This window comes from Parasteatoda tepidariorum, chromosome 6 (assembly GCF_043381705.1).
Source record: "Parasteatoda tepidariorum isolate YZ-2023 chromosome 6, CAS_Ptep_4.0, whole genome shotgun sequence".
Classification (NCBI taxonomy): Eukaryota; Metazoa; Arthropoda; class Arachnida; order Araneae; family Theridiidae; genus Parasteatoda; species Parasteatoda tepidariorum.
This window is the reverse complement of record NC_092209.1, coordinates 4,374,709-4,399,261: the sequence shown is the minus strand read 5'-3', so window position 1 is coordinate 4,399,261 and position 24,553 is coordinate 4,374,709. Positions and strand designations below refer to the sequence as shown.

The following is a 24,553-nucleotide window of genomic DNA, read 5'->3' as shown; positions in this document are numbered from 1 at the left end:
TGAAAAATTATTTCATACATTATTTAAGTTTACTCTAAATTTATAATTCTAAAACCCCTGTTTACCAAAAATAAAGTTTTAATTAAGGCAGTTTCACAGAAAAAAAATTAACATTAATTATAACTAATAAATTAAAAATTTTATACTTCTTATTTTATCCCAGGGATGGCTACAAGTTATACCTTTCAAATTGTTCCTTTTCTGTGATTTTTTTTAAAGTTTCTCATTAGTCACTGCATGGAAGTTGCCAAGACTTGGCAATTATTCTACCACAGATCACAATATGGAAATCTCCCCAAAATATGTATAAATTATTTTCTACATTTTTTTAAGTTTACTTTAAATTTCTAACATCCCTGTTTACCAAAAATAGTTTTAACTAAGGCAGTCTTCAAAAAAAAAATTGTGTCGGACACCTCAAACATAATTAACAACATAAATTATCTCAGTCATTTCATCCTTATATTTTTATTTCAACTTGATGACTACGTTAGCGAAATCAGGTCTGGATAATACTTTAACCTTAATTTAGAGATATTTAAACACCAAAGAATACCAATACAAAAATATAGTTGGTAACTTTTATTAATAGGAGATTTTTTCGTATCATGATCTGTCACACCAACTACGATCGTCAGCCAAGGTGCCAAATAGATTTTTAAATTGCAATTTTATAAAAAACATGTAGATGATTGCCGGGTGGCGACTACGAGTTATACCCTTTCTGCGATACTTTTTTTTCTTCAAGTTTTTCGCTGGCCGCTACCCGGAACTAGCCAAGACTTGACAATTATTCTGCCACAGATCACGACATGGAAATCTCCCCAATTGATATGAGAATAGACAAACAAAAATAGCTCTCTTTTCAATCTAATAATGATTTGATATTAAATGAGTCGAAAACTAAGTTTCTTAGTTCACACTGAGAAATGCCTTGTATCTGAGAGCAGCACTATATACAAATTACTAAATGCTTTTTATGTTACTAACTTCATTTTTGTCCACAAATTTACAAAGAATAATGTAACATCTTTCTTCTTCCTCATAAGGGCTCGTTTCATCCCGTCTAAACTGCAGAGCTTTCAAGTAAAAATTTATCCCTGCCCTGTTGTTTGTAAACACAGTTAACATCACTTTAACCAACTTAAATTTAAAGGCAATAAGTGTTAAAATGTTCATTAAAAATCGACCTAGACCTTTTCGCTGATAGTCACTTTCAATTTGTAGTTCGTAACAGTACAATACAGGGTAATTTGTTTCAACATCAAATTGGAAATGTGTGAATCCGACTAATTTATCCTCGGAATCTTTAACGACCAAAAATCTGGCTTCATCAGAAGTGAGTTCAGACATTTTCTCGTCTGCATTCCAGCCCCAATCACTTTTATCATACAGATCTTTCATATTCTTTTGAAGCAAATCGAATATTTGATTCACTTCTTCGGTTTTCAAATCTTTAGCGTTACTGAAGCTTACTTTTAAGTTCATGTCATGCTTGTTATAAGTCGTCCACTCTTTTAAATCATCCAGAAGATTAGTAGCAAGCTTTGCAGCATTTACTAAAGCTAAAATTTGAGCTTTCTTTCCTTTTTTCGTAAGTCTAGGTTTAGGTCGCTGTCGTCCAGGCATCTTGAAAGTACTAATTACTTATACTCTACTTATAGAAGGCTATACCCCTTTCAAGTTAATACTACAGCTATAACTATATTAAGTTACTTATATATAATTATAGAGAATTGTGAAATATTTATAACTAGAATATTAAATAAGAAAATCAGTGCTAGGCTATATGAAGCGAATTTGCCCGCGCAAGATAACAATAAAAATATAAACAAAACGGAGTTGAGATGTTTTTAATTTTAGAATCAATCTAACAGTTAAAAAGCCTTAGTTCAGAATTTTTGCAATGAAATTTTTTTTTTAATTAAAAACTACAAGTCATGGGGATTATTATTGTTTTAATAATTTTTACTTTTTAATTAAGTTTAAATTTTCGAATTTTTTTTTCTTTCATAACCGTGATTACAAAAAAAAAGTCAGTCTTATCGTTCATATCATTTTTCAGTTTATTCGTATTTTTACGTTTCCGTACGAAATATTCATGTTACCATATACCCCAGTATTCCCTCCCAGTGACCCCAGTGTTTGTATTTTTAAAACTGTTGCCCAGGTAACAGACTACAACAACATTCAAAAGTGTTTATCACTATCACATTTCCAACTTATCTTTAACATTTCAATCATGTCTTAAAGCGATAAAATTTGATAATTAAGACTCGTGACCGATAAAAGTTAAAGCTATTGACCAGCAGATAGTATTTTTCAGAATCCACCTTGAAAGATGAAGTTCACACTGTGCATCTCCATTCTCTTACTGTCATTATGGCAAAGTATATATTTTTTAAAACTTTTTCTTTTTAGTTGTTAGCTATATTTAAATAACTATATAATTAGCTATATATAAAATTTGTTTTTATATTAATATATTTTGTCACATTAAAGATACTCATTAAATAAAGGTCTTTTCTTATTGTATTAAAAAGGATGGCGTTTATTATTATAACCTTGCTTTCAATGTAATAGTTTTTATTTGTTTTATCTCTCTATTTTTTAAATAGAAATTTGAAAAAGCTATAACTTGAAAATTCTTAAAAGGAAATCATTGATATGAAGTATCAATGTAATGTTTTGATTGTAATTTATATTTTGAGAATTTTTTTGCAAATTTAATAAAATTATAATTTTTAGTTATGGAATTACTATAAAAATTGCTGGTTTTTATAATTTCATGTGCTGAATATTTTTATGATTAGAAAATATTTCATTTCTATAACCTATAGTATCTACTTGACAACCAACTGATTTGCCTTGGATTTTCTATGATATGATTTCTTTTTTATTTATAAAGCATATTGTTTATTAACTGGTATTTTTTACCTGTTGTACTTTCCATAAGTGAATAATTTTTCTTTAGATGAGCGAAACTAAATTCAACAATTTTTTAATTTTATTTATTTATTTTACTTTTTTGGGACATATCCATTCTATTTTGTGTTTAAAAAAAAGTACTTTTCTGTTTGCTAAGCTCATTAAAATTTTTAAAAAAAATTAGTTGTGGGGGGTGGTGGCATCTATTTTGTTTGTGTTTAAAAAAATACATTAAAATATTTAAAAAAAATGATGTATTTACTTGTGCCCAACTAAATGAAAAGCATCAAGAAATAACAGTAGTAAAATAAAGATAATCTTATTTGCAACTGGCTAATTCAAAAGTACCTATAAGTATTTATTTTAAACAGCAAGATAATTTTTAAAAAGTATTACAGTAATTTTAAAAGAAAAACAATGTCGAGGAGCTTTTATCTATTACTTCAGAAGATGCAGCACCTTATTCTGAGGATAACTCTTTATTTTTCAATGTAAATAATGACTAAAAATTTCAAGTTGATAATCTTTTTTGTTAAGTACATTTTATCTTTTACTTTACATTGTATCTTATTTGCATTGAAAAACAGATTGCTATTCTTTGACCTTTGGCAGAGAATCACATTTTGCACTTTTTTGTTTAATCAACTGGTTGATAAGTAACCTCTTATTCAGTATATGTATATTGAATACAATTGAACATTCATATTCTAAGTAATTTCTAAAGTTTATGTCTATATAATGATGTAATTTATTGTAAATATATTTAAAAAAATTGCACTAATTCAACATATAATCCTAGTTCAAAGATGACAGAGTTGACTAATTGTTTCCGGACAAAATTAAAAAGATAGAATCACTGTGATTTTCTAAACTACGCTTGTAAAAACTTCTTTATCTGCTTATTTAGTACAACACTTATCAGAACACATCACATGAATCCTAAAAGTCTCCTCTGATTTCTGTCGATTTTTATTGTTGTGAAAAAGTATTTTATTTTAAAATATTTATGGCAACTACATTGTGCTTGTGTATGTGTATATATATATAATATGTAACATAAAAAGCTTCTATTAATCTTTTTATACTATCTGAATTAATTATTTTAATCGAAATACTTTCTCACACTTTTAGAAATCACATCCTGTTCTTAAATCTATTTTTGGCTCAAGTATGCATTTAATTAAAAGCAGGACATTTCCCCCTTTAATCTTCATGGGAATCACTCGACCTATTGCATAAACCAATAGTAATTTCTAAGATTTCCCTCTTTTCCCTAAATAAAGACATTTACGGATTTTACTTTGCAAGATTTTCCCTAACATATAACCAAGGAGCGCAGCTTTTCGTGTACACACTTTCTAATAGTCTGATACACTTTCTCTGTCTAATAATTAATAAATAAATTTTGTACCCTCCTTTCCAGCCTAAGACCTGTTTTAATCCTTCCACTCGGCAACGACGTTATATATATATATATATATATATATATATATATATNATCCCGTTAAATATTGTATTATATATATATATATATATATATATATATACATCATTGTTCCATAATTTTCCATATTTTGAAAAAAAATGAAGAGATTATATCTTTTTATTTTTTTGTTTCCCAGCTTTTTTAACATATATTTTTTAATTTTTTAAAAATAATTTTTCTTCTTCTTTTTTCATTAATCTTTATTATTTTCTATGTTTTCTCAATATTTTCAACTTATTTTACAAGTTCTATCTACTTGCAGCTTATGGGCAGTGAATATATACAAAACAGTAAAAAACTTGATTCAGCAGATATCTGCGTTTAGTTTTTGACATTTTATTTATTATAGATTTATTTTATCAAGATTGGCAAGTGTGCAAATTATAAGTAACCTTTCTTGCATGAGTCCACTCAGTTGTTGTTATTGGTCAAAGAGTTTCGTGAATCAGTGAAGAGTATTTTGTTTGAAATGGTTTTGGGTAACCTCTGATTCTAATGACTGCAATATTGTACTTAATGTATTATATTATGATTCACCAATAATGTATAATTTTTTTCTTCTCATTAGTATGAGTGTGGCATTCATTGCTAAAAATTATTCTTTAGCTTAATTTTTGTTTAACCAAATTAATTATACTCAGTCCAATTTAGTCCACTGAAAAGCAAGTTTATTGTATTTCTTATTTTTAATATGGCTTTTTGCAGGCCTTAAGTAAAGAAAAAATCATTTCTGTAATTTTAGTATGAAGAGATATTTTTAATGAACCTGCTTATTTTTACTGTAATATATTATATTTTTTTAGGCTATGCTCTTCCTGCTCAAACTAAAACTCCACCAACATTCGACGATAACTACGCTGCTCAAGGTATACTTCTTTTACCTTACGCTGAAATAAAAGAACCTTTTACTGCCTATTTCGATAAGCAGAGTGGAAAGAGTCGTGTTGATTACTATGGAGGTAAGTTATCAAAAACTGACATATTATATTTGCTATAAAAATTTTCACTTTTGTGATTTTTTTATTACATCATTAGTTGTTTTCATACTTTTGGATATAATTTCTTCGATTGAATATGTCGATTCCAGTGGTGTAGCCAGAAAATCTTTCTGGATGGAATTTTGAAATTAATTGTTTTATCATTGATAAATTTTCAATGCTTGATAATTTCTGTAGAAAAGCTTTTAAACTATAAATTAGTTTTGAATAAAATTATACTGAATAATATTTATGAATCTGCAAAAAATACTGATTATGCTTCATTTATTATCAAAAGCATTATTTATTTTATTTACAGCATCATTTATTATTTTATAATTAAAAAGAAATAGAATAGAAAACAAACTGTTTTCTATCTTTAGATACCTAGTAGAACTCTTGACAAAATTACAATACTTCTGAACTCTTTATTTATTTAGTTTTAATCCATGTTAAATTACTGGCCCTCAGAATTTTTTTTTATCGACCTCTGTTTATAAGTACATGTTTTATGTGATACATTTGGTGGAATTTTAAAATTGATAGTCTTAATATTCATAAATCGAGTACCGAGTACTCGACAATTTCTATCAAAAAGCTTTTAAACTATAAACTAGTTTTAAATAAAATTATATTGAATAATATTTATTAATATGCAAAAATTTTGATTAAGCATCATTTATAATTAAAGGCATTATTTATTATTTTATTTACTGTATCATTTATTATTTTATAATAGAAAAGGAATAGAATATAATGAAAGCAAACTGTCATGGCTTTAGATACCTTGTAGAACTCTTAACAAAATTACTATAATCCTGAATTCTTTATTTATTTAGTTTAATCCATATTAAATTACTGGCTGCTGGAATTTTTTTTGCTGCCATCTGTTTAAAGTATACATGTTTTATGTGATACATTCTGTATGATATATAGCCATTCATGTGTTTGTTAAAATTACAGATACTGTGCAAACATATCAACGCACTGATCAGGGAGAATATGGTATCAGTTATAAGGTAGCGTATATGCCTGATAATACTGGAAGTCCCATTCATACTTGCTTCCAAGTAAATGGATCAAGTGAAGTCCCTGTTGAAATTCAAAGCATTCTACCAGATTTAAAAGATTTCAAAGTATGTGAACTTGTTTTATTTGTTTATTTTGTAATTGTGTAAACAGTTATCTCCTGAAGCATTTTTAGAAGGATGACTAGCCATTTCTGTCCTTTTATGTTTATAAATGCGCTCTCTTTGCAAAAATAAGCCCTCATCCCTTAAAAACACTGTCTTTTCTCTTACATTCCATTTTTAAAAAAATAAATAACTCACTGTTTAAATAATTATTATACACTGGTAAAATTATCTGTGTTTATAGGTTTAATTCTGATTACTGTTACAAATATTTGCTTTGTTAGGATTATTCCAAACTCGTTGAATTTTTATAAATTTCTCTTTTTTTCAGGGACATATATATATTTATATATAAAGTTCAAAATGTAGAGAAAACTTGGAAAAAATTACAGAACAGTGAAAAAAGGGAGGAAAAGAAAAATAATATAAAAAATAACAAGAAACTGGGGGGGGGGAATCCAAAAAAGGGGGGAATGAATAAAAATCCAGAAAACAAAAGATATAATCTTTACATCAGCTCACATTATTATGTCCGCAAAAAGGAGTGCTTTCTAATATTGTATCAATATAGCCAAAGCAAAATACATCAATACAATAGTGTGAGAAGCACTCAAAAAAACTATTTACTTGCAGCTTATGCACAGTAAATAAAACTTATTGTTTTTCTTAATTTTCTTTGTGTTTTTTTTTCCTTTTTGTATTTATTTATTTTGCTCTCTCTCTATATATACAGGGGTCTGTCCAGACATTTTGTGAAAGGTCCTGTTTTTGTAAAATTGTGAAAAAACTATTCATAATTTGTGTATATAAAATAAGCGTTAAGTCACATTCTTTCAACCAGGATCCTGCTTTTGTGCAAATAGGTTCCTGTTATTGCAAAAATTGCTAAAAAACCTCTTAAAGAATTTTTTAATTTGTAAATAGATAGAAGATTATGCTCAACAATTGCTGCTACTAAATTAGAGATGCAACATACAAATATTTGGTATTTAGCCTATACTGCTCAATACAGAATATTCATTTTGGACGAATAAGAGAAACAAAATCACTCACATTTTTACTAATTTCAATTGGCATATTTTAAATAACACAACTTAGTAATGTATCACTTTTAATGTGTTACGCTTTAAGTAAACTTAAACAATTCTTAAATTTGTAACATTTTATTTAAAAAATTTCCAGAAATTAATCTTATTTACATAATATTCTATTAATTAATTTTATGAATAAATATAAATTGATCAATTATTTATTTACAGAAAAAAATTATGATTTAATATTAATAAGAATGCGCACACGATGTTTGCAAAAGTAGAAATATTTTATTAGAATACTACATTTGGAATTTAAACTTAGTTTGTCTCGAGCCGTTTTCTCCCCCCCCCCCCCCCCNCCCCCCCCCCCCCCCCCGCCACAGGAAGACGGTTCGAGATTTACAAAACAATGAAGATAAACAAATTTGCGAAGGGTCCGATTGAAAGATAAATAATTTTGTGAAGGGTCCGTTTTTATGAAAATATATTTTGTGAAGGCTCCTTTAACAGACCCAATTTTCTTCTAAACAGACCCCTGATATATATATATGCAGAATATAGATATTTATATATATATCTACAGAATATTGAATGATAATCTGTATATAATTGCTTACTTTAAATTTCTTTATTTTATATATTTCTTTATTTTTGACCCTCAAAATATAGAGACCACAATTTGGAAAATAGGGTCCCAATAGTTTGGTAAGGAGAGCGAAAGTTTTTTTTTTCTTTTTTTGAAACTTTTTAAGCAAAATGAAATATTTTTGCACACAATTATAAAATTTGTTTATCGATATATAATTCCCTGCCAAAATTTTATAATAACCATTTATTTTTCTTAATAACAGTTAAATAAATTAGTGTATACAAATTTTTACATAATTTTAAAGAATGTAATATTCTACGTTAAAATACAAAATTGGAAAGAAATTGGTCGAATAGTGTCTGAGAAATCGAATTTTAAATATCTTATTTTTTTGAAAATATGATTTTCAGAAAGTACTCAACCGATTTTGTTATAATAAAAAAATACCTTACACACTAATCAATTAGCATGTTTGAAGTCACCCGCATAAACTATTAAATTTCAGTCCTAGTGCGTGAAAATCCTATTGCTGGTTGTGTTTGCCTTGTGCTGTGTTGGATTTTTCTTTCTTTTTTTGCGCATATTTTTTATTATTATGGCAGTTACCTATTACCACAGGAGCTCTGTCACCACAATTAATTAAGTCTCACTGTCGTCAATAACAGTTTGGCAATTTACTTGGCTCCAAAACATATAGGCTTCAAACTTTTTTATCTCGTAATTTTGTGATGTTTAAATAAATTTTTTTTTAATTCTAAATTTATAAATACTTTTCTTTCCAGTATGTGAAAGATGTTTCATGTTATGAAGAAAATTCCCTGATGGTTGACTCTTCTGCAGATTTAATTTGCGAATTATGGTCAACTGAAAGTTCCTATGGGGATAAAGTTAGCAAGTACTCCTTTTACATGGTGAAATCAACTGGTGCACCTTTTCATTACATAATGAAAGGATACAACAGTTTGCTAGGATCACATTATGATAAATATGAGCTCTATTATTTCTCATACACTGCAGGAAGTGCATCTGATAAAGATTTCGAGGTATCTGATAGTAAGTACTAATAATTTATGTAAATTCTTTCTTTCATTGCTCTCTATTTTACTAACCTAAAATAAAACTGTTTATTTCCTTAAATGTATAAAAATCTATGAGTGATATTAAAAGTGTAAACATTTAAAGTACTAATAATTTACATAGGTACTAATAATTGACGTGATTTGTTAATTTCACTGCTCTCTCTTTTACTAACCTAAAATAAAACTGTTTATATCATTAAATGTATAAAAATCTATGAATGATATTAAAAGTGTAAACATTTAAAGTACTAATAATTTACATAGGTACTAATAATTGATGTGATTTGTTAATTTCACTGCTCTCTCTTTTACTAACCTAAAATAAAACTGTTTATTTCATTAAATGTATAAAAATCTATGAATGATATTAAAAGTGTAACATTTAAAGTACTAATAATTTACATAGGTACTAATAATTGACGTGATTTGTTAATTTCACTGCTCTCTCTTTTACTAACCTAAAAAAAACTGTTTATTTCATTAAATGTCTGAAAATATATGATAGACATCAAAACTGTAAGCATTTTAAAATACTAGTTAAATAATTGAAATTCAAGTAATGAAATAAAAATTAATCAAATTATATTTTTTAGCATGGTTTTAGGGATGCGGTTTTCAAATACCCATATATGTTTGATTGTATGTTTGTATATATATTTGGTTGTATATGGTTTATTTGTATGTATGTTTGGTTGAATCACTCTAAGAATATTTCTGCGGGTTAATTCCATAGATCACCATTACAACTATAAGTTAATTGAATAAAAGATGGTTAAGAAATTTTTTTTGTCCATTATCTCAAAAGATCAATGATATTTTTAAGCACCACATGTTTGTAGGAACCAGGCTTCTAAATACACATTTTGAATGATTAAGATGATGTTATTGCCTTTTTTTCAGCATTGCAATGTTCAGGATTCCCAGGACCTGGATCAGAAATCACTGTTTTAAGCAATCCAATGAGAGAATTTGTCAGCAATGATGACACCCATATCCATGAAACTTTTGAAGATTTCAAAAAAGAACATGGAAAAGATTATTCTGATGCACAAGAACATGAAAATCGAAAAAATATCTATCGTCAAAATTATAGGTAATTAGCTGTCTTATAAATGTACTTGCTAAAGGGATGAAGGGTGACATTTAGTAAATTAGTTTTAAGGTTTATACTTAACAATAACTTATAAATTTATTATTTTATTTTATGAATTTTTTTAATATCGAGTATAAATTATATTTTAGAAAATAAAGATTATGTTTTGTGGCTGCATCATTGTCCTTTTTTTGTTTTTTTCTTGAGTTATGATTACCCCATAAAGACGTGAATCCCCTGACGGACTGCTAATTTTCTTTAAGTATAAACAATTTTAATTTATTTAATAATCAATGCGTAAAAGTTATTATTAAGGCAAATAATTAATTTTTTTAATTTTGTTTCTTCAGCCAAATGTTTATACTTTGAGACCTTTAGTTACGTATATTTTAGGTACGTTTAAATGAAAGCAGTAACAATGCTAAACATTTTTATACACTTTCATATTATTTCACTGTTTATGTCTTAGATTCATGATTTTTCTTAGATATTCATAAAAATTGTTTAATTTGAAGACTTATGTAAGCTGAAACAATTTTGTTATATAGGGAACAGTAAGGATCAGTTACTCTGAATTCGCTCGTAGCACAAATAAAAAAGAACTTTTTTTCTGTTTTTAGTAACAAAAAATAACTTTTATCAAAATGGCTTTTAGGTATGTTCAAAGTATGAACCGAGCTGGCTTGAGTTATGGCTTGAAGATAAACCACTTGGCTGACTTTACTGACCTTGAGATGCGCAGAGTTCGTGGACGCTTAGCATCCACTGGATATAACGGAGGTAAACCTTTCCCAAAAGAAGAATTCCCCACTGATGTTCCAGATGAGTTAGATTGGAGATTATATGGTAAATATTGTTTTTTATTTCAGATTCATTCTTATTGCATTTATTATTAAATATTCTTTCCTAGGGTCCCTAACTCTACCTATTGTTTGAAAAGTCAATTTAGAAAGTATAATTTGCTGCATTCTTGGCAAGAAAACATGGCATTTATTTACAACTTTCGATGATAGATGATGCTAGTGATTGCAAATAACTATATTTATCATCTCCTTTACAGGACATTTGATAATCTGCAAGAATTTATTGTCAAGTAAAAATGTTTTGCTGATTATATTTGAATTCTATAGTAGAGAAAGCCTACATGACTGGGTTATAATCAATCAATTTTTACTCATGTTTACCTTGATATGTTTTTTCTAAATCATATTGATAATGATTGCGATTTGCAACTTATTATAATGCAGAGAATGTAATGTGATCTGCAATACAAATAGCCATGTACAATTCGCACATCATGTACGTTAAATAACCATCAAAGCAGATTTTCCGAAATCTGAAGAATGAAATTTGCAGATCTCTCACAACAGGATATGAAGGAGGTAGAATTACTAAATAATAAGGGTGCAGCATTATAATTTTAATTCCATGCTGCCTTGCTATTGTTGTGGACTGTTCCATCTAGAAAGGTATTGGATGCAAGTGGGCATTTTTCCAGAAACAAATACAGCAACCAAAATTTATAGAAATCGAATTTATTCTAATAGCTCTCTTAATTTTTTTACTGATAATAAAATGCATTTAAAAACATTTTGATGCTTCTAGTTTACCGCATTTCATATAAATTTTTATTTTATATTTATTCATTTTTCTTCAGTAGTTAGGATTTTTTTTAAATTGAAATGGCTACAAGTTTCACTCAATTTAAATTTTAAAAAAAAATTTTACTTTAAGGAATACTGAGCAATGACCCTTACACTTGGAGAAAAGAAACATCAATACCAGGCAGAAGTATACCAGGAAATAGCTCCTAAATTTAAAAATACCAAGCAATGGCACTAACATCAATGATGAGTATACAATGTATTGTTTGCCTGTTTAAGCCTTTAATAGAAAGAAAACAATTATTTCTCCCTAATGAAGTAGCGTGGAATTGATTGAATGAAGCTGCATGCTTGTTGTTTAGTAATTTTGCTTAAGCGTCAGAGCAGTGAAAATAACCCTTGACTTTTTCTTCTGCATGTATTACATTTTTCGGAACATCCTGTTGTAGGTCTTATCATTTCGCTTTCATCTTGTAACGGTCAATCACTAGTAAACTGTAATTTTTACTCATCAAACCATTTTCATTTAAATACAGTAACAAAAAATTATAAAAACTTTGACAACAGGTTGATAATTAAAAAAGTTTAAAAATGTAACAAAATAAAAAAAATATGTTAAATATGATTATTTGCAAAATTTGTTTGTGACATGAATTTGAATGTTTGTTTTTTTTCCTGTGTAGGTGCTGTCACTCCTGTAAAAGATCAGGCTGTTTGTGGCTCATGTTGGAGTTTCGGAACCACTGGAACCATTGAAGGAGCTCACTTTTTAAAAGTAAGTTAATTTATGGCCAATAAGACTAAGGTGGCCTGCAATCATCATCATGTCATTGGTCATAAAATTGTGGAGCTTTAACCTCCGTGACCCTTAGCAAACTGTTTAAAGAGTGTTTTTTATTTTTTTAAAAATACCTAAGTAATTTTTGTATTTATCATAAGCCTTATTGCTAAACATTACATTTGTTACTGTTAAAAGTTGTTGTTATGTCGATTACTTAGCTAATTTGCAAATTAAGTAGGGTTCACTAATGGTTTCCTTATTTAAATAAATTAGAAAGTTTGTTTTTCTCAATCAGCTAATTTGTTGACTGTTTGATTGCTTTTATTGTCTTGATTCTTTAGATATTGAAAAACAAATGAACAGCACTATGTCAATTTCCTTAATTGTAATAACATTTTTAACTGTTTTGTTTAATTCTTTGTATTATAGTTTTTAAAATGATTGATTTTATCAACTAATGTGTTGTTGTTATTTATGCCACTTGACAATACCAGCAAGCCTGCTATGGGAAACTAAGCAAATTTAAAGCAGAGGGGTACATTTCTTATCTTTCAGTGGCGCCATCTATAGCCAAGAATTCGATTTAAATGACACACACGCCACAGTCCGTTTAACCGGGAGGACTCATTCATCCACAGAGCGTAACTTTGACCTGAACCAAAGAACGATCCATCTCCAATTCAATACCACAGAGTTATTGATTTGTTATAGGAACTTGGGGGACTTTGTTCCCCGACAGATTTAACGTGCACCAGTCACCATTTTTCGGCTGGTGGGATTCTTACTCCGGAACACAAACCTGACATCCTACCAACCAGGTTCTTTCAGCTCTAACTAATGTGTTGAGTGTTTGATTTCAATAAGTTTGAGATAGTGAAAAATCTATTATATATAATTCTCTTACGTGGCTCCCAAATTATTGCTGTATTTCTTTTCCGCCGGTGGCAACGTTTGCTTTGTTTTGAAAACACCAAAGCATTCTGCCTTTTAATGATGTGTTTCTGATCTAATATATATAATTCTCTTACGTGGCTCCCAAATTTTGGCTGAAGTACTTTGTACAACTAAATAAGATTCTTTTCACAACAGTTAAATATTTACTTTATTTTCTTCATTCATAGAGAAAACAGTCGGCAAAGAATTCTGTTAGGTTAAAAAACATTTCGCTAAAAAAATAACGAATTCTAAAAGAAATAAAAATAAACAACTTAAAAAATAAAAATGCTGTTGCCAGCCATAGAATTTTTTGAAAGTTAACTTAGCAACATAAATCAAAATGACATAGAAGCGCAACTAGATCAAAATTATGATACCTGAGCGCTTGACGTAACAAATCCTTCAATTCTAAAAGTGTTGTATCGCCAAATGCCCAAATTAACAATTGTGTTCTTAAAGAAATTCTATAAAAAGTTTTAAATAAACAACCTACTTCTACAACTGCTTCTTGAAGAACTTGGCTCATTGATTAAAAATATTGTTTTAATTTTACAGTACTAACTTTACTTCTACTTTCATTATTGCTATGACCCTCTTTCATTACATTTTACAACTTCATGCTAAATTTGAGGACTTTAAGTTGTTTTGTGGTTGAATACTGACATTTAGAAATGTGTACATAAAAAAAATAATATTTAGAGGTTAAGAGTTGCCTCAGAAAAATTTGAATTGTTGACATTGAACTTAACAATGGAAACAATCGTTTTTGTGAAAAATTGAATTGTATTGTTGACATCAAAACTAAAAATATTGTGTTTCAACTTAACAATACTACCTTAATTTATACTTTAGAATTGCCTCGGAGAAATTTGAATTGTTAGCAATGACTTAAACAAAAAGTTTTATTTTAACTGACAAATACTATATTATAATTTTAACTTTTTCTATGACTATACTCATTTTCTTACTCTTTTCTTTGTTTTTTATACATTTTATTTTTTTGTGATAAAATAAAAAACTTATAGTTGTTCTGCTTCTGAACACTGATGAAAACACAAAATGATGGGCTTCATCAACAATCAAAAATATATACATTTATTTTACAAATTCCATATTATTAAGGTGGCGCCCTTCAGAGAATTAAAAATACAAAATTATCTTCATCAAAGCCGATGCTTTACATCCGGCGTTCAGTGGCAGACTACTATTTCATATTGTTTTACAACACATGGCTTTAGCCCTCTGGTGGGAAAGACTTTAAAACAAAACTTACAACAGTTACTTTTCTCAACAACTGAAATTTAGAATAGTGTGATTAAGAAAAATATGTGAACTGTTTGCAATTTCAAATTAATATTGAAATGTACAGGTTTAGAATTTTCTACAGTGAAAAGTTTTCGGAACTTCAGTATTCAAAAAAGTATACAAAAACTAGACGTTAAGAACGTATCCAATGAGCGAGCAAAGCGAGCATTGGATTGCGAAGCAATCCGAAATGAACTGTGAAAGCAGTTCCGGGGGTTGGTGAGCGTTAGCGATCAGGGGGCGAAGCCTCCTAGTAAATAATATTATGTTAATTTAAGCGTACCAAAACATTGTTGTACCATCATAGATTTTATTTTTGCTTCAACAAGTACATTAGTAGATAATGTCTAGATTATCTAGGTAGTTAGCAGATTACCTAAGGTTTTTATGCTTACTAGGCATTATGCAGATTACCAAAGTAATTTAAGAAATGAAACACATTTTTTCTAATCTGCAGAATAAGTGATTTTTACACTTTAATTGTAACACGTATTGTTCTGCTCCTGATGTCAAAATAGAAATGTAAAAATGCTTTGCTTTTACAGACCCAAAACCTTGTGAAACTATCTCAGCAGCAACTGATTGATTGCAGTTGGCAGTATCAGAACAATGGATGTGATGGCGGAGAAGATTTCAGAGCATATGCATACATTGAAGCTGCTGGTGGTTTGGCCTCTGAAGAAGATTACGGACATTATTTGGGACAGGTATTCAAATTATTGTGCAATTTTTATTATGTAAACTCACTATTATGATTCCCTTCCTTTTAATTGTATGAAAACTGTATAAGTTGACCACATGTTAGAGCTTTAGACTAGCAATTACGAATAGTAACCACTGGCTACCAGAATCATAAAAAACCCTGTGGCACCTGTGTTGTTGATTTAATGTATTCTTTAAAAAATTGATTTATTTGATTTTAATCAGTTTTTTTTATTTAAATGTCTTTTTTTTAATTTTAATAATATGATGTATTTAAATATATAACAAATTCATACTTTACATCATTGTGGTTATTAACTTATATTTATTTTAAAATACATACATTTAACTAACACAAATAGCGATCATTTAAAAATGATTTCAAACTAAAGATAAAAAAAACTCCCATTTGTGAAATATGCCAGAAATTTTATTAAATAATAAAAAAAAAGGTTAAAATTGTCTCTAATATAATTTTATTTCTATTAATCATTTATCAACTTCATTTTGCATTTTAGTTCTGATAATTAGTCTAATGTTAATATGTTTTATAATTATTTATATCTCAATTTTTGCTATCTCTTCCTCCTGAAGTAGTAAATTTATGACTAGCTTGTAAGGAATTAATCTTTTTTAAAATTTAATAAACTAATTTATTGAAAGAAGAAAAAAAAACAGATAGTCATATTTTGTAAGGTATGCATGTCAGTTATTTATTATAAATAATTTCTTAATTAAAAAAAAATGTTTTTCTTTTAATATTGTCCATGGACAGGATGGTATTTGTCATGATCGTCATGTACCCAAAGTTGCTCAAATCAAGGGCTTTGTAAATGTGACCAGTGGAGACTTGAAGGCATTGAAACAGGCTATTGCTAAAAAGGGACCCATATCTGTCAGTATTGATGCTGCACACAAAGGATTTTCTTTCTACTCACACGGAGTCTATTACGATCCTGATTGCAGTAAGTATTTTTACCCTTTTGTTCTGTTACCATTGGAGAAACTTTCCATCGCAGATTCTCTTTCACCCCTATATGTAATTTAAAATTTATAGTACAGAAAAAGCATAGAAGTTCAAAGTATAGAGAAATTATAGTACATATAGTATAGAAGTTCAGACAAACCTGGAGTAAGTCATGGAGTTTCAAATGCAGAAAAAAAAAATTTTTCCTTATAAATATCAAAATGAAAATAAATTATGAGAAAATTACTTAGGGTTATGCTACGGGGAATTTCTTTTCCAATAATTGGTTTGCATTTTGATATTTTAAACTTTTTTTTTCAGTAATTGAAACTTCTTGGCTTACTCTAGGTTGGCCCTCAACTCATTTTTACTATATTTTAAATTAGTTATGGAGGTGAAATAGAATTAGCGACAAAAAGTTTCTCTCGCGGTATGGCATCCTCTTAACAGCCATTCAAATACTGTACCGCATTTCAAAAATTTATCAATAACTGATTTTAAATGAAGGAAATTTCAATGATGAATAACTGTTTCTCATAGATCTAAATTACTGCAAATCAGTGCAAATTTAAAAAGTTATTGTTTGGAAGTAAGTAAATTTAACATACAAAATAATGAAAAAAGTATGAAAAATATGTTTAATAAAAATTCTGTATGAAAGGGTTAAGGTAAGCTCATTTTTGCAAACTCAAATAAAGCATGTTTATACTCATTGCCTACGAGTTGAATATTTGGCACTGATGTAGGTTTAGCTATCTATTTTTAACTTTATGAAGTGTAATATGTGACCAAAATATTTTATTTTAGAAAATGGAGCAGATGAATTGGACCACTCTGTACTGGCAGTTGGTTATGGAGTTATGAATGGAGAAGCCTATTGGCTTGTCAAGAATTCATGGTCCACTTACTGGGGTAATGATGGCTATGTTTTAATGAGTCAAAAAGACAATAACTGTGGCGTAGCCACTTCCCCAACGTATGTGGAAATGTAAACAGTCTATGTTATCTATGTATTGAAAATGTTCCTACAAGCAGTACTTAATTTTTTATACACAAAGTTTCGTAATAAAGTTTATTTTTGTAATATATTTGTTTGTTCACACTGAGTTTCATGAGACCACTTGTGAGGTACTATATTTATTTAATAAAATTAAATGTAAAATTTTGGATTTATTATAAATTGATTTATAAAAAAAAGTACACCTAGCTCTTTTAAAAAAAATCGATAGTTTAACCTAGAGCAATAATTTTATTTAGAAATTTATTTGTTTCTTTTTATCACAATAATGTTTATTAAAGCAAATTTCTTTCAAGTTATCATTTCAGTATATGTTAATTAATACATACATTTAGTAATTGGTTTCGACAATCGATCAAATACAAAATTATACAGCTCATTTTATCAGTGAATTCTTGTCTCTGTCTATATATGAGGGGTGGCCAAGCTCTTTGATAGTCGAGCCATTTTTCAAAATTTAATATTTTTTGCGAGCCGCAATTAAATACATATTAAAAAAGTATGAAAAAAGGTATTAAATATTTTTTTTTTAAACATAAATTATATTTATTGAGAACATATAAGTAAAAGTACAAAATATGTGTATTGAATTTAAAAATTAAACACATTTATTTTACTTCTCTTGATAATTTTTTAAAATTTGGTGAATAATTGGTGTCAGCACTTCTCAGTAATTCTTTGAGATGCTGGTTAGTTAATACTGATCGGTTTTTGGATTTCACGAATTTTAAAGTGGAACAAAATGATTCACATAAGTACGTTGTTCCGAATATTGAAATAATTCAACAATCAGCCTTGTTTAATTCAGAATACTTCGATTTTGGTACAAATTTCCAAAATTCAGTAATCGACGTCAACTTATATTTTAATTGTAGAGCTTGATCTTTCTAATTCTCCAGATGCTTTTTGTGTCATAATTATATTGGAAATAGAAACCTCACCTTGGAATTGAACAACGTTGCACTTAGTCTTTCATATTTGTTCTCAGTAATTTAAAAAACATTTTGAAACACATACGGAACGATAATAATTTTTAAAAATATAATAGCACAAAAATTAAAAGGGAACTCGGGTACATTTATCGAGAGCCATAAATAATCCTTCAAGGAGCCGCAGGTTGGCCACCTCTGATATATAGAGTTGCTCCAATCTGGGAAATATGGCAACATTTTGAAAAAAAGGATAGAAAGTAAATTAAAATTTTTATTATTACATTAACGGCTTACAGTTCTCTTTCTTTTCATCAATATTAGCTACGACTTTTTGTCTATACCATTTTTTTTGCTGTTACAGATTCATTATATGGTGGAAACAAACACTTTTCTAAATCCATATGTTGAGAATGACTTTGAGACTGCAACTCATTCAATTTATTCATCATTTTAAATATTTTTAGTTCAGTTTAAGTCTCGCGATCTGATTACATATAGAAAACTCGAAAATTTTTGATGGATGGTGGTATTGTAGGAAAACTTAAATCCATAATCATAAATGAAACTTTCTATAGAATATTGAACCTATTTTAACTTTGCCTCCTGAACATAACATCGGCAGTAAGATACGCCAGATGTTTTCTGAGATCCATTCCGGTTTTAGAAAGCTTGTTGTTTATGCTTGTTTAACCATTTTTTATTGCTATATGTAATACGGGTTAATCTGTGAACACATATTTAATATGCAATGTTTCCAAGAAAAGAAAAAATATTATCATTTCTTTGCAGTTGGGTTCTCTGTTGTTCTAGCTTGTTGATATTTTTTGCTTTTCTTTAAGAGACCTCTTTCCTCTTGACTGAATTCAACTCTCAACAACGTGGAAATTATGGGAAAATATAATGGGGGTCGAAGAAAATATTAGGGGGACCAGAAAGTAACGTCATTTCAGTGTATTTGATATTTGTTATCAAGAATTTATTTTGAATCAATAATGTATTCACCTCCGTTAGCAACAACCTTTCAATGCCGAATCAAAATGGATTTGACAAAAATGAATTGGTATTTCAGACTAATGAATATTTAATGCACTGAAACGACATTACTTTCCAGTCCCCTAAATATATTCTGTATGATATGTATTAATTTCTAATTTTGTATCAATTTTGTGGAAAATCAATTTTTTTAAAAATTTGACCTTTTAAACATGTCATTTGTAATAATTGTTATAATAGGCTATTATAACATTAACATATAATAGTAAATTAACACTTCTAATCCTGGAGATAATGAGAAAGGAAGTTTCTTAAAAACATTATTATTAATTATTTTGTAAAGATGTCCAATCGTCCGGATAGAATTTGGCCCATATACTTTTTAGCTAGTTCGGAAAGACGTGAAGAGTTACACAAAGTAAATTTGCCAGGACTTGCAGTAATAAGCCTTTAGTAAGGCTATTTATAATAAGCCCTCCATACTCTGGGCTTATTGCGAATTTCCAGAAATTAATCATGATAATTGAGATATTAATGACTATGTTCTCTAATGAGAATTAGGCTGATTAGAAAATACTTGACTTTTCTAATTAGCCTAGTGCAATGCAAAATGATGGTGGCTGAAAAGAGCCTAATTATTTATTTAGCCTACGAGTTATGTAGCAATTTTCCATAGATCTCATAACAATCTTTTCTAACAGTTAATGCTAAGACCGATTTTTTAAAATATTTATATGAGAATCCGTAACAGATCAAGCTTCCTTTTTCTAATTCCGTTTTCTTCTCGGCTAATTAGTGTTGAGTTTTGATTGATATACTTAGCATAATTTTCATTCAAGTTTTTTTCAATGAAGGTGGAACAAGCTAAAACGACTTATTTATCTGTAGTATTCATCATAAAATATTTATATACGACTGTACGATCTCTTTGAGTCATAATATATCCGATGAATAGTGAGAACCCACCAGGGCTGGTACTGAGCAAGGTCGCCGGCAGCGGGGTGCACTTGCACCCCCCCTGGCTTTTTTATTTAAACAATTAAAGAGTATAATTTTTTTAATTAAAAATTTGATTCAAAAACAAATAGTTAAGAAATTATTGGTACATAACAATTAAAAAATCGTTTAAATAAACAAGAATTGTAATCGTCTTGTTAGCTGTCCAAATCTGTTTTTAACGTTTTCAATGAATTCTGAGTCATCTTTGATCCTTTTCTTATGCACACTGAGCATGCACAAACGTCTTAATCTCTCGTGAGACGTTGTCATGCGTCGCATTGTACTAAAAGTGCGTTCAATAGTGCAAGTAGTAGCTGGAAGAGTTTGGCCAATTTTGATTGCCTCCGCTACAGCTGGATAAAACGGTGTGGCCTCAATAACTAAATCGATGTATTCGAGGAATTCATAAGAATTTTCTCTATTCCTCCACATTTCGTACCACGTAAATTCATAATTTTTTTTAAATATCTTGTTAACAATGAAGAAATGTATCATGAAAAAAATTAACAGATGAAAGTATCTGTAATAACAAAACAAAATGTAATAATTGAATATTTAAATTTTTTTTGGGGGGGGGGGGGGGGTTAGTTTGTTAGAGGGTTGCACCCCCTTTTATAATATTCTGCCGGCACCCTTGGTACTGAGTAACCAGAAAAATTTTAAGTATAAGGGTTTATTTACACTGATGAAAGCAATTAAAGGGAGAAACGTGTTTATAAAAAAAAGAACGAAATAAGTAATGCCTATACACAAATAAGGTAACGGATGATAGCTAACATCTCTGCCACACACGTCGTAAGGCAGTGGTGCTTTGATCGCGTTTGTGTAGGGATACTTCAATTGCTCGCCGAAGCTCGTGGCTTAGCTTTGAAACATCGTAGCTTAGCTCAGTTCCAGCTTTTTGAATTCCTTTGGTTAACCATCATTAGTACGACCAGTCGCCATCGTTCAGAGACGATGCGACAAAAAGGATAGATGTAAGTCTCGAGGCGGGTCAATAGCAAGCCATCTGTTGTAGAGACCTCGTGTTTTCGAGAAATGTGGTGTCCACTCCGTGTAAACAGTTCACAGAGACAGGAACAGTGGTCTGCTGATCTGGTCAAGGCAGCAAAAAGGGAACAACACTGGCTCGAGACCGTTATTTGAGATTTGTAGCCAAAAGGGATAAGCCTGCGACAACGACACAACTGTCTCTCAACATGTATCGTGCAAGAGGAACATCCATTTAGCGGATAACAGTCACCCGGAGACTTAATGTAGGTGCGTTGTATGCCAGGTAACTTGTAGTCTGCATACCTTTGACTGTGAAACACACAACCGTCTACCATGGTGCCGAGAACACCTTTCAGACAGAGGATAATTGGGGGCGGGTTCTCTTCAGTGATGAATCTCGATTCAGTCTGGACAGCGGCCTTAGACGGGTATATTTGCTCACCGATCTTCGTGTGTTCGATAGCGGTACAGGGACGAGATCCTTGCATCCTAAATGAAGCTTTTCCGTGGATCATATGGACCAAATTTCATCTTTATGAACGATAACGCATCTTCGCACAGGGTTCCAGTCGGAAGGTATTTGTTCCCTGACCTCAATCCCATCAAGCATGTACGGGGACCCTTGGACGCTAAACTGCAGCTCAAACGACCATCGGTGAGCTCAAGGGTGCCTTGTTGCGAGAGTGACAAGAACTCTGGAACATCCGGGTGTTCCAGGGTCCTATAGGCCTATTAGACATTCTGACTGACAGGGTGTTGATCAGATGCTGTCGTGCATGACAAGCAACCAGTTTTCTTATTTAGAGTACAGGTTGTGCCTATTCCCACACATTTACTTCTTTTGGATGTTATTTTAGCTAGATTTGGTTTAATTTGATTTTATAACCATCGTTGAACAGCCGACCAATTTTTGGGTTTACTAATGTTCAACTCCATAGCCTTATAATTTTGAACCCAATCCAGAAGACAAGGGAACTCCTCATGTATTGCGAGAAATCTGCCTTCGTGGAGGACTTTTTGATGGAACTAACCAGCATTTGCGTTACATGGAGAGGAAGACCACGAGAACATCCCACGGTTAGCCTGGCGGCAAGGGGACTCTAACCCGTGATCCGTCAACCACTGAGGACATTTCACGTCAGCACTGTGGTTGGTGCAAGCCAGTTGATGCGGAATTCGTATCGACCAGCCATCGCTGGGATTGAATTGGAAGCGAACGTTCTATCTCCTCAGCCTTTTATTGTGAAAAAAAAAAAAAAAACATTTGCCCCGGTAACTGTTTTTATCAGAGTGAGGCGCCAATTTGTTAGTGTGAAAGATATGTTTTTTTGTTTGTTTTTTTTCATTCACGGAACAAGAAATTTTTTTTTGAAAATAAATTTTTTGACACACCTTTAACAAATTTTTCAATATTTTTGTAAACATGTAGCATTTTGCGACAGCTAAAAATACAGGCTTTTAATTGACCAAATTTATCCAACGTAATAGCAAAAATTTAGCTGAGTTCCCCACTAGAAAGCCATGGATTTACGAATAGATCTTTTGTGTTCATAGGATAGATTAATGAAGAAGCTAACATAACTGACGTATTCGACACTGTACTGATATTTTGTTTAAAAAAAGTTCATTAAAGAAGAAAACCTAAAAGGAACTTTCTATTCGATTTGAGTCCCGGGGCAACTGCCCCTACCTTAGACAGGCTCTGTTTATAGACGCTAAATTTTATTCATCGTTCCGTCTTTGAATGACGCCAAAGCAAGTGGCATTTCCCCACCAAGAAAATAATACTGACTAAAATTAAAATCGTTGGCGAAAAATCATGTACCCTCGATAATAATTTTGAAGTCAATGGAGGTGACCACTACCATAGATGCCAACTGCTCCGGACACGCCAAAATAATTAAAAAAGCGGTAAATAACTACAGAGTAAATTTTGCAAATATTTGACTATTTTTGATTGCTTTTTAAAAGGTATAGCATGACTAAAGTACTATAACAGAGATGCCAACTGCTCCGGACACGCCAAAATAATTAAAAAAGCGGTAAAGAACTACAAAGTAAATTTTGCAAATACTTGACTATTTTTGCTTGCTATTATAAGGCATAGCATGACATAAGTACTATAAAGGGGCATACCTGCCAACTTTCTCTCTTTCCGAGTGGTTGTAAAACAATAAACGAAAAACAATCTGACTCAAAAATACATTTATATTTTGATCCCGTTGAAATTCGCTTGGGCAAGGATTATTATGCTTTCATATATTTATTGTAATTATTTATATGTAGTGGTGGTCAAACTCATTTATAATTATCATTATAATTCAAAAAGTTAATTGGAATAACCTGAGTATTGCTACCACTTTAAATATGAAAATAAAATCTTCCGGAAAATCCGGAAGAGTTGGCAGGTATGAAGTGGTGAATTATGTAAGCCTACTAATTATTTAGAAATAGTGGTGAATAAAAACCTACTAAATTGAATTTATTAAACCAAGAATCACAATTTATAAACTACCACTCTAAAATATATGTTTGTTGTCCGGAGCAAGTTGGCATATTTGCACTACAGTGGAACGGAGAGCGGTCGCTACCGAGAGGTTTTACTGTAAATACATTTTACGGTACTCAGTCAGTACTCAAGTTATGGCTCGAGGATCATGAGAAAGTAGTACAGCAAGTACTGGAATGAGTTTTCTATTTTTATGGAAATAATTTTAATACTGCTGCTTCTGTCCATGTTGATATGTCCTGAACTCATATTTACTGTGGTTTGTGTGATTAAATGGCCGCCGAACAGATTTATTTTTAACTAACATTTAATATATAAAAAACTTTGACAATATCGATGACATCTCTAAAAAAAGTTAAAACCTCAGTTCTCCCATGCGTGCAACATTTAGACGATGAAAAATTTTTATAAATAATTTATTTAAAAATAATTAGGATGATAGAATTGAGGCGAAGGTAGAAGAATTAGAGTATTTAAATACAGTTGTGTTGTGCA

At 30.0% G+C, this 24,553-nt stretch overlaps 2 protein-coding genes across 2 annotated transcripts; one reads left to right on the top strand and one right to left on the bottom strand.

The window, feature by feature from the left end:
- Positions 1-567: 567 nt before the first annotated feature.
- On the bottom strand, positions 568-1,775 carry LOC107456196 (N-alpha-acetyltransferase 40). Its single transcript, XM_016073988.3, has one exon. It carries the CDS (start codon positions 1,627-1,629, stop codon positions 967-969), a length of 663 nt encoding a protein of 220 aa, XP_015929474.1. The 5' UTR covers positions 1,630-1,775; the 3' UTR covers positions 568-966.
- A 245-nt stretch (positions 1,776-2,020) lies between these two features.
- LOC107456195 (C1 family peptidase 26-29-p) lies at positions 2,021-17,700 on the top strand. Its single transcript, XM_016073987.2, has 10 exons — positions 2,021-2,390; positions 5,218-5,373; positions 6,355-6,527; positions 8,930-9,200; positions 10,127-10,319; positions 10,975-11,165; positions 12,607-12,698; positions 15,491-15,652; positions 16,423-16,612; positions 17,422-17,700. The coding sequence occupies exons 1-10, from the start codon at positions 2,342-2,344 to the stop codon at positions 17,604-17,606; spliced, it is 1,662 nt and encodes a 553-aa protein (XP_015929473.1). The 5' UTR covers positions 2,021-2,341; the 3' UTR covers positions 17,607-17,700.
- Positions 17,701-24,553: the final 6,853 nt, after the last annotated feature.

What these genes read in the sequence shown, in the direction of transcription:
- LOC107456196 (XM_016073988.3), bottom strand. Translation starts at nt 1,629, where the DNA reads ATGCCTGGACGACAGCGACCTAAACCTAGACTTACGAAAAAAGGAAAG.
- LOC107456195 (XM_016073987.2), top strand. Translation starts at nt 2,342, where the DNA reads ATGAAGTTCACACTGTGCATCTCCATTCTCTTACTGTCATTATGGCAA. An exon ending in AGATTTCGAGGTATCTGATA is followed by an intron (nt 9,201 to 10,126) that starts GTAAGTACTAAT and finishes CCTTTTTTTCAG; the next exon opens with CATTGCAATGTTCAGGATTC. An exon ending in ACGGACATTATTTGGGACAG is followed by an intron (nt 15,653 to 16,422) that starts GTATTCAAATTA and finishes GTCCATGGACAG; the next exon opens with GATGGTATTTGTCATGATCG.